General features: G+C 33.4%; 1 protein-coding gene across 1 annotated transcript; it reads left to right on the forward strand.

The window, feature by feature from the left end:
* Positions 1-3,700: 3,700 nt before the first annotated feature.
* On the forward strand, positions 3,701-6,323 carry LOC107042277 (A disintegrin and metalloproteinase with thrombospondin motifs 12). The gene is made up of 10 exons (XM_015263276.1): positions 3,701-3,803; positions 4,082-4,199; positions 4,293-4,419; positions 4,477-4,622; positions 4,699-4,739; positions 4,814-4,940; positions 5,226-5,369; positions 5,438-5,564; positions 5,784-5,894; positions 6,195-6,323. Exons 2-10 carry the CDS (start codon positions 4,180-4,182, stop codon positions 6,264-6,266), a joined length of 915 nt encoding a protein of 304 aa, XP_015118762.1. The 5' UTR covers positions 3,701-3,803; positions 4,082-4,179; the 3' UTR covers positions 6,267-6,323.
* The last annotated feature ends 5,184 nt before the right edge of the window (positions 6,324-11,507 follow it).

Genomic DNA, 11,507 nt, shown 5'->3' on the forward strand with positions numbered 1-11,507 from the left:
CGAATTGTATTTAAATTTTTCAAGACTATTTCCCCCATTTCTTGCCACTCATATCGATCACATTGTCCACTAAGGAATATGGATTACCAATAACTCAGTTCCTCTCTGAGTTGACCAATATGAAAGGTAAGCAATTATCTCAGCATAGATTACGGAGTGAATGACAAAGAGAAATTCTGAAAGAGAAATTAATTCGAACTGACATGTTCAAATACCAATCTTTTTTTATTTATCTCAACGTTTTCTCCAACCGCCAAAAAATGAATCAATTCATGTTCCTCCTTGACACTTAATTCATCATCTTCCATAGTGAAGTATATTTTGTGACGAATCGACAAAGGTAACTCAACAATTACGCTGATTGATAAAATCGGCTTTTGAAAAATCTCCTTCTTTCAGTATTTTTTTATCATCTTCCAGGCAACTAAAATAGAAACTTCTACTAATACATGTGAATTATCAACTTCCTGAGCCAAAAGGAGGAAGTGATGGTAATAACCCTGAAAATGAAATGTTAAATTTCGATGATTTGTCCACGTTTCATGGTCTCTCGAGTCATCCTGAAAGGTTTTTTGAGATATGTTTGCGTGTGTATGTGTGCGTGCATATGTATGCATGTGATGGAAAATATGTTCAACGATATCTCCGGAATAAATAAACCGAGACAACTTTTCCTTCAATCGATGTATCTTTATGTAACTTAGAACTGATTAGATCATGTGAACGATCACCTCCGCACTATGTCAGTTATTCGTATAAAACATGTAAAAAATGCAAAAAGCGTCAATTGCATTGAAATTTGACGATTTTACTTGAGATGACGATGCAATATGAATTCATTTTTTATAATCGATGTGTTTTCACATAATTCAATTCTACTTGAACGTTGAGTGGAATCTTCTCAGCGGTTGTTCAGTTTGGATGAATTCTTTCAAAATTCTCTTGTTTTTTCTAATCAACAGAAAAAGAACATCGGTCGGGAAGTTATTGGTTCGACCAGTAATGTATCACACGAAATTTCACCAACCCTTACCTGTCACACCCCAACCCGTGAGTGAGCAGAGCGAGCGACTGGCAGTGATTACTTCAATTGATTTTCATGAGACAATGCTCATACATGTATTGAAAAATAATAATATACGTGAAATGTATCAGTTTAGATTGCTTGATATTTTATTCTGCGGTGTTGTGAAATATTTCTACATATTTCGAAGGATGAAGTAGATGCGAGTATATCACCTCACATAAATGTATACAACAATGTGTTTGTTTGTTATTGTTTAATCTATTGAGAATGAAAATGAAGAAAATATCAATAAAATTAACTCTTTTTTTAATTCTAAAAAAGAAGAAAAATGAGACAGTATGATTTGTAATGTGGGAGTGAATAATAACCAAAGAACATATGTTTGATACGGTATACTATCCATTATTAATGGTTAAACAATCTATTGCTTCTTTCAATAGTCATGACGAATCGAACATGTAAAAGATTAAGAGCTTTCTACTGTGAGGTTTCTATACAAACATTTCACGTAACATAAAAACGAATGATCGTCTTGAAACATTTGCGTTATTCTCTTTTACCCCTTTATAGGGTGATGAACCTATTGCTGATTTTCCAATTCTCATGAATGAATGATACATATTCAATACAGCACATATGCGTCCTTGCAAATAATTGTTTACTCGTGACGTTCATCACTCACGAATGTACGTCAAAGAGGAACAATCAAAGAGTATCCTATATCTTCTATTATCACAGTTGGTTTTATGAAAGAAACTCAGTGGGTTTTTTTATTAAAAAGACAACAAATTTTGACTGTTCAATGGGTATCACCAATTATGATAAATTGAGAAAAATTTCCCGTCGAACACTATAAATAGCGAGGAATAATCCACTAAGTCACAATTTGACGATTCGCCGTCGATAGCGAGGAAGTTCAACTTGCTTCAATTGGTGAGTACATTATTACAATTTCATGTAAAGACTAAAACATTTAATAAAGACAGTTTCCTATAGAAAATTAAAGGAGCCATTTAATTTATTCCGTTCTCTCCGCCAGGAGAAACGAAAAGATGATTCTGGAATGCCTACTGCTGTCGGTGGTAACTTTGAGTCAAGCCACTGAGGTAATTGAATACATTGTATCTGAATAAGTTATCTGTTAATGGGTGGATGCTTAGTCCAGTATTCGCATGGGAAATGTATAATTTACAAGATCAGATGAATTACTATAAACCCATCCGGGCAATGGTGAAGAAACATTTCATGTAAGAAACAGAATACCAGCATATTCAATTTCAAGAATCGCTGCAAATTGTTTATGATGATAGCGATGAGTTTTGCGTATTTCGAAGAAATTCCTTATAACATGTGAAAAATCCGATCGAAACCATTACCCCGGATTTCAAGCGAAAATTATTCGATTTTTTAGTTCAATTTGGGAATTTTCTCCACTGGAAAACATTAAGAACAACATATTAAGGGTGCCAAGTGAATTTGAAAAAAGATTTAAAAAAAAATTTTTCTTTCCCTTCATCATTGGAGAAATATGTATTCATCCATCCGACGAAATTTCAAACCCTCTATTAATGCGAAAATCCTCTATTTCGCGTAACGAACCTCGAGAAAGCATGGGATCAAATGGGTACGACGGATTGAAATATCTCTCGTATTCAGCCGGGTACCCCATTGTTTTTTGTCGCCATCACATTGAACACATCATTCCCCATATCTTCAAATTTTTTCAAATTTTTCTTGAGTTCCTAGGGGGTTGAAACGTTCAATTTAATCAAAACTCCATAAGAGGCCATGTATAAGGCTGATTTTGTTTATTTAATTTCTCGATATCCATAAGTTCTAAAATTTTAAAATTGTCACCCATGTTCACCATCTGTCTAATACTATTAATTAAAAAAACTATAACTTTGTTGGTGAATGTCAATTTTCAAGGTCATCGCCAAATTCACTTGGCATCCTTAAAGGAATGTCGCTTTTATAATGCAAATGACTAAATCATCATGATTGTAATTTCAGCTCCATCACCATATGAATGAGGAAGAGATTCAAACAATTTTTCGAGTTGCACGAAATGCAGGTGCGTTACGATAGAACAAACATGATTTCAGAAATAATAGAAATGTGCGAAGAGAGATTACATCTGACTTGTTTCAGTTCCTGACTACGAGGTTGTTCCTGTTTTCCATACTTTACACAAACGGAACGCAGGCGATGATCAAGTGGTGAAATTCACGGCATTTGGCAACGACGTAGAGCTTAAGTTAATACCAAATAGTGGTATTTTGTATGGAAACAATACTCCTGTGTTTACAGTAGTCCCAGATAATACTAAACCTTTCGGAGTGAACTTCACCAAAATCATCAATGTGAGTAACGGAATCGCTGATCATTATATGATAGTGCATTGTATCTACGGCGCTATAAAATCGCGGATTTGTGACAATATCATTTCAATACGTACGAAACAGATGAAAAGTTTCAAAATGTGTTATTTTTATTTTCGAATTTATTCCATAGCCCTATGAAGGAATTGGTCTACCATATCTAGATGAACAAACCATGTCAGCAATTATTATGAAAAAGGATCTTGATGGTTACGTGCAAATATCAGGAATAATTCTGGATGACTATATTATACAACCCGTACCGGCAAGACTCAACAATCTTATCAGAAATACACGCAGTGTAAATGAAACAGATGATAGTTTCGAGCAAACTCATCATCATATTATTTTCAAACAACCTAACCCCACCAAAGAGGAACTTCAACGGGGAATACGTGAGTTCGAAATATGATAGTCTAATTCGAATTGTGGGGGTCATTTTTATGAACTACGCATACGTAAAATGTATTCGTTTTTAATACCCAATAATCGATCACTAATGCGGTGAGATTAAATCAAGATTTGCTTTTGGAAATCTCCAATATCTGCTGAATATCTCGTGTAAATGATGAAGTTACCAAGTTCGTTTACTTTAATTCGACATGTCCAGATCTGTTGTCAACAGAAGACGGTGAATTCTTCCTAGCTAAGAAAGTTTTTTTCCACTTTCTAGAATTGGTGAAACCCCAGTACCCTTATCAACATGATTCAAGAACTGGAAGATCACAGCGTGACGTCTCCGGTGTCGCCTACCCAGAAATTTTGGTCACTATGGATTACTCTCTATACATGTACATATAATCTTTGAATTTTTTCACGTTTTATAACAAATGCAGGAGCGGATTCTCAAAGAACGATGTATAATGAATGACTCTTATTTACAGAACTCAGCCGGATTTTAAAACAGCAGTGACATATCTGATGGCATTTTGGAATGCCGTTGATCTCCGCTTTAAATTATTGACCCAGCCAAGAATTGAACTGAATATAGCGGCATTCATTATTTCAATAGTAACTAAATCAGCCAATTCAGCAGAGAATTAGGTAATATTTTACTTTTACTTCCAGCAAAACGGTGGAACTCCATTCATTATGGGCACAGGAAATGAAAGCAGGTTGGTCAATACTTCCGATGCTCTCGGTGCAATGAGAAAATTCTTCTATCCTGACGGCAAAATTCCTGTGAACTACGATATAGCAATAGCAATGACTCAGTTGAGTTTGAATTTCATTTCTAATTTATCGGTATCCAACTATTATTTTTTAGTAATGTAATCATCATATTTGCAGACTGGACCTATATTTCGGGGCGTTCGTCCGCGTTATAACCGGTAAAAGTCAATTTCTTAGGAGAAAGACATTTAATGGTACGGTGAGCTTACTAATGAAATCGAATTGTTTTAAGGAATGGCATATGTGGCAGCACCGTGTAACCTAAGTCCAAGTGAAAATGAAATATTTTCACTTGCAATTGTAGAGGACAATGGGGCATTTAGAAATGTACTAATGGCTGCTCACGAATTAGGACATTTGTAAGTCATGTCAGTCATTACATAGGGACCCCAATAAATTTTCAAAGGTTTACTGAAGAGCAGGGTGTGTGTTAAATAGCTTGCGAAAAAATTATGTATTTTCATATTCATATAGGATAGTTAATCGATTGGGTGTAACATTTTTCGATATTTTCAACATATGCATCACGTATCGGAAGTTATTCAATAATTACTCAAATAGACCAAAATCGTTTCCAATTCAATTCAATTGTTTGTTAATCAGTCAAAAATTATGAGATGAATAAAATTGACTACTCTCTGAAGATTGGGTGCTGACCACGATGGAGAGAAAGAAAATAAGAATTGCACCGGAAACCAAGGTTTACTGATGAGTCCTGCGATAGGTTTTCTAGAGGAATATTACTACTGGTCTGATTGCAGTATACAACAGATTCGGAAATTAATGAAGTAAGTATGAATATGATTGTCATCAAGGCATTAACTCTACAACATTATCTTCATTTATTATTTTTCAGCTCTAAGTTGGCTGCATGTCTATTCAACGTTCCTCAACCGGGGAGACCGCCGCAGGCACTATTACCAGGGGAAGTAAAGTCGTTGGACGAACAATGCCAAATAGCAGTTGGCACGAATGTTTGCCGGGTAAGTTCCCTTTCCATAAAATACTTTCTCCTGATTTCGAATTTAACTATCCTAATTCTGAATTTAACATCCTGCATGGCGTCTTCATGCAGTATATGAAAAATCATGTTTTGCATAGTCATGGTTGTTGATCGGAAATGATTTCTTCAAAATTTCGCACTCGAATGGTGACTAACATTTACATTCTATTTTCCATTTTGTAACAATTTATGATTTCAGCACAAAATGGAAAATATTTGTGAAACCCTATGGTGTCTTGACCCGGAAAAGGAAGGTTCGTGCGTAAATCCCAGCGCAGCTGCTGAGGGATCAATCTGTGGTGATTATAAGGTAACATGATAGAGTAAATCGTGAAGCATGAAGCTAGTGAACAATATCTTTCATCCCTAGTCCGATCATGAAATATGAGCAACGTTCCCATATATTCATTATTCACTGAGATTGATTGAGTTTCACTTTGCAGGACTCGATTTACGGATGATTTAAAACGAACCATTACCCTTCATCCGAGCTATTTACATATAATATCTGAATCTACAAATAATATTGATCTCTAATAAATAAGTCGATTTTCTTAAGGTATGGAATTGAACAGGCAACAATCTCACACGATATTGTATATTTTTCCAGCACTGTATGAGTGGCATGTGTGTCGGTACATTGGGCATGTCAATACTAGTGCACAAACATAGCAGCCGATAGTTCCGAGGCCAGGGCCGAAACCATGGCTGGACTTCGGGGAGAAAAATATTTAATATATTAAATATAATAATATAATAATAATAACAAAATAATATATTATAAATAAAAATAATAATAATATTATTATTATATATTAATAATATATTATTTAAATATAGTATTAATATATTATATAGGGGTTAATATATTATTAATATATTAATAATATATTAATCCCTATGCAAGGTACTCAAAAAGCGGAGTCCTCAGAATAATCTCATTCAAATCCCACTGGAGTGGATTGCTTGGAATCAACAAATGAGAAACAATATCTAACAGGGTTAGGTTTTCATGAAGACAGTGATAATTTCAACTCCTGGAATCACTTTAAACCTTTTATGATTGAAAGTCTATGATTGAAATATAATGTATGGGCTGATGAAAAAGTTTATTATAGAAATATTGAGATGTTATCAGCATAGGGATAACAATTATGAGTACATATGTTGATAATAAATTGTTTTCGCATTATCCAGATTCTGTTTATTTTCAGACCCTTTCACCTAATGTTAATGATTTGAGGAAGGTAGTATATTGTGGATATTCCTAAAGAGAAAATCTGTGAGGGTATTCTTGAAAAACATTGTTTAGGAAATTGCTGTTTCCTTAACATGTTTTTGGACTGCAACTTTGTGGGATTTTGTAAATGATTATATGTCATTGTAATCACTGAAAACATGCAAAATATAATATTATTATCATAGTCCAAATACTCTTTAGAGTCTCCTCTTTTCCAAACGTGGCTATCAACTTAATTGCAACCGCCCAGCTGCTCGTCTCCTGTTTCCCTCAGAATACGTGACAAAATAGTAATCCACCGAAATTATGTTGGCAAAATCCATTCACCAAGTTCTGGACAGATGATTATGTGGTCACAAACACCAATCGCCCAATTCATGCAGTTGATAATATTCATTGATCTCAAAATTCTCGGCAGTTCAAATCTGCTTAATCTTCTGAGTTCTAATCGATTGATCTTAGGTAGTCAGATTCTGCCATTGAGGCAGCAATTCTCAAGATATTTGCTAAATACTAATTCTATGTTTTAACCATCTGAAGAGCAAATCATACCAAACCCTATCAATGTGAGCGGAGTAGGGGAACGGAAAACCCTGCTTAGATCTTGTCTGTGGTAGTGAGCGTTGTCTTCAGTGAGTTAATGACTCAGATACTAATTCCATGATTTTTCAATTATCAGGAAAATTCATCACATCAGACCGAGATCTACATAGCATATCAACATAATACCAGCCATCCAAATTGGATTAGTCATGACTAATTAAAATGTCTTTCGTTGCACAGATATATATGCACACTTCTTTTGAGCATGTGATATGCTTACATTTTAGTACTTCTCAAGTGACAATTCATACGCTGGTTATAATTTTATCCCCAAAATAAGGTACCCGGCTGAAAATAATTGATATTTACTTACTTAAGGGTGTAAGACACGAATATATTGGTTATTTTTGCCATTCGGGTGGGCTAAGGTATTTGTATTCACAATTTAATTGTTGAAATCTTCATACTGCGAAACAGTGTTCCGAAGTAATCATTTTTTTTGTAATATTTTCCACTCTAAATGAAATTACATTTATATTTTTCAAATTGAGATGCTACATTTTTCTATTATTTCGTCAATCTGTAATCAAGTCGAGAAATTGATCGATAACTGAGTAATCGTTAATCGATTGTAAGAAGTATTATTTATAATGTAACCAATAATCAGAAACATTAATACATTGATTGCTTCATCAATCATCAATTTCATTAGTCAACCGTTTGATTTTCCAATAAATTAGTATTGACGCTGGGAAAATACTCAATAACTAAAAAATAATGGATCATATCGAAAATTTTTTCTATTATTCCGTTAATCATCAATCCAAAAGTGAAAATTATTGATTATTGTGCAGATCGTCTATTCGATTAACATCATTCAATTACCCAATCAATTTTTAATTCGAAAATATTATTATCCGTTAACACGCTTATTCTTTAATCGTTCTCACACATGTGCAGTGGCTCAATTCAATCCGATCACCTTCCCGGCCTTTCTGGCCTTCAATAAATGCTCAATTTCAATGAGCTGTTATTTGAATACTCACGCAATTTGTAATCGAAATATGTAATTTGTCTGTTATTAAATCAACGCGTAATAAGTTCCTATGGTTACTCCATTACAACTCCAATTTATCATTGAAAGTGAGAATTTGCAAATTGGCCAGTAAATTATGACTAATATATTGTAATTATTCAATCATTAAATCATATTGTCCCTCAATCACAGAATGAGATCTTTGTATTGTAGAATTCAATAAAAGGTGTCAATCGTCACACAGAATCTGAGCTACCGTGTGGACTATTTTTTGCCTTGTTTTTACTCTTCTTCGTCATACTTATGATTTTCCCGATCATTTTCCCTTATTTCATTCAGTACAATGATGGATGCAGTAATTGAAAAATCAACAATTGATATTAATCATTACTCGTGTAATGAGTAATCTCATTTGTTATTATCCATTATTTGGAAAATGAGTCAATTCATCATATTAATTGACCAATTACTCGGCAATCAGTAATTTCAAAATTCGATTACTGATTTACCACAGAATTGAGTAATTTCAGATTTCAGTTGAGGATTGATTGATAATTGAAATTTTTCAAATACTCATTACTCATTTCTCGAATAAATATGTATTATCAAAATATAATTACTGATTGCCCAAGAAATGGAAAAATATGTAGCTCTTTCTAGATACAAATTGAGTAATGTACAAATTCGAAACATCAAATAGTAATTGAGAGAGTAATGGTCAACTAAATATTTTCATTAAACATTTTCCAAATATTCTCGAATCTCCAATGATAATTACAGGTTGACTACACTCTAAAAAAAGATTACTTCTGATAAGTAGGAAAACTACTTGTATTCAGTACCGAGGCGTTTCTGGAGAAAAGCTAATTTTTTTACTTGGTCCAAGTCGAAAATCGACTGAATACAAGTTTTATGCTCCAAGTACAATTAGCACTGGTGACAAGTACCAACTGTACTCATCATCAGTACTGAAAGTACTTGTACTGAGTACCGAGCTGTACTTCTCAAAAGTAGAAAAAATACTTGAGACAAGTAGTAATAGTACTCAAATCCAGTACCAATGGATTTTCGCGGAATATTACAGTAAGATTCATCATACAATGGAGATCGTTGAAAAACGAAGAATTAATGCAAATAAAATTATTGTTTATTGTTCGTTTGCCCCTCAAATGCTTGAAAATTGAAATGTACTGGACTACAGTCCAGTGTAATAAATTCTCGAGCTACAGAGATTTTTTTTTCAAAATTTTTCAAAAGATGTGTAGAATAACAATTACCAATTAAGTTTTCCAAATTTAATTTCCAAATAGTCCTTTTTTTTAATAACAAAAAAGGTAATATTCATGCGAAATAGCCAGCAAAATGATTCTCAAAATAATTGTTATATTTTATATTGAACAAAAAAATTGAAGTATTAATCTTTTGAGCTATCTTGTGTGAAAATTGCAATTTCATTATGCGACAAAGAATGAAATTGCCTATTTAGAAGTCGAATTTTGAAAAAAAGTAGCTCGTAACCGTTATTCTAGACATCTTTTGAAAAATTTACAAAAGGAAACCCCTGTAGCTCAAAAATTGAGTACACTGTGCTATTTTTCTTCATTTTCAAGGTCTTGGGGGCAAATAAACAATAAATAATCGTTTTTTTTCCCACTTATTCTTCGTCTTTCAACATATATAAATAATCAATCATCAATGTGTGATAAATCTTACTGCAATATCTCGCGATTTTTAAACTCATCGTAACCTCCCCTCGATGAAATTTGGTCATTGTCATCTGAGAATGATAATGATAATGATAATGAGAACGATAATGAGAATGATAATTAATGATATGAAATTCCCCAACAAAATAACCAACCAAAAGTACTGGAATCAAGTCATAAAAGTACTCGCGAGAAGTAGAAAAATTACTTGCTCCAAGCATTAAAAGTACTTGTGAGAAGTAAGAAAAATGCTGACAGGAAGTAATAAAAGTACTTCCTCCTAGTACTTTTCCTACTTGCTTAGCAAATATTATACCTCACCCAAGGACATGAAAAGTACTTGGGACAAGTAGTTTCCCAACTTTTCACAAGAAAACTTCTCCCAAGTAGAATTCAGTACTGGTGAGTAGTAACTTTTTTTTAGAGTGTAATGATTTCATATTTCAGGTATTCAAGAACTGATTACTTTTGTAATGGGTAATAGATTGTTTGAGTTATCAAATTTTCGATAGATGAAAAAATTCAGTTTTTGAATTCTGGAATTCTTGAATAATAGAATAATGGTATTTTCAGATTACTCTTTTTCCGAACCCTGCTACGAAATCATATGGAAAAAAAATTCGAACAAAAATGTTCATTTTCATGAAAGAAAACTATTTGTGTCACATGAGAATTATTAATAGTCAAATAATATTTGTATTCTGCTGTGAATCAATTTTAGGAATTGGACAACTGAATGCTGTTTTTGTCGATTGCAATGATAACATACGTATTGAACATAATACATGATATTTCCGAATAATTGTTTGATCATGACGTATATTATCAATTACAGTGGCACTTTCCTCAGAGGAAATGCGTCAAAGAGGAGCCATAAAAATTGTATTATGGAAGATACCCGGAAGACTCTATCATCATAGCTGGTTTCCTGACGAATAATATTTCGTAAGTTTTATTATGGCGCCGATTACAACTACTGAATACTTGATGGATATCAATAATAAATCATGTATGGCAATGAAGGTTGGCTGTCTGGAACCGTTTCACAACTATCGTGAGTAATCAAGTGTTCATTTCTCGAACGACGATCAGTAGGTGATCGCGCCGAAAACTACAACTGGCGTAAAGTAATCAACCGAGGTTAAATTCAACGGCTTGTTTTTTATAGTAAGGAACCTCGAATTACCTCAATTGGTGAGTAGAATATCACGTTTCCGTGTTGACAATGAAACATCTTTGATAAGAAGAGTTGTCTATAAGAAATTCAGAGAATCATTCACTCTATTCTTTTAAAGCCTTGGTGAGAACCTTAAAGATGATTACGAAATTCATAAGTCTGAATTTGAGATTGTAAATCTCAAATTAAAATTTTTTTTTTCTGTTTTCTGTGTGCGATGC

Source organism: Diachasma alloeum, unplaced genomic scaffold, assembly GCF_001412515.2.
Source record: "Diachasma alloeum isolate Michigan unplaced genomic scaffold, Dall2.0 Dall_scaffold_00433, whole genome shotgun sequence".
Classification (NCBI taxonomy): Eukaryota; Metazoa; Arthropoda; class Insecta; order Hymenoptera; family Braconidae; genus Diachasma; species Diachasma alloeum.

Coding starts and splice junctions, on each gene's coding strand:
- LOC107042277 (XM_015263276.1), top strand. CDS start 4,180: ATGGATTACTCTCTATACAT. Junction 4,623..4,698: donor ATAGCAATAGCAATGACTCA/GTTGAGTTTGAA, acceptor TCATATTTGCAG/ACTGGACCTATATTTCGGGG. Junction 4,941..5,225: donor GCTCACGAATTAGGACATTT/GTAAGTCATGTC, acceptor TACTCTCTGAAG/ATTGGGTGCTGACCACGATG.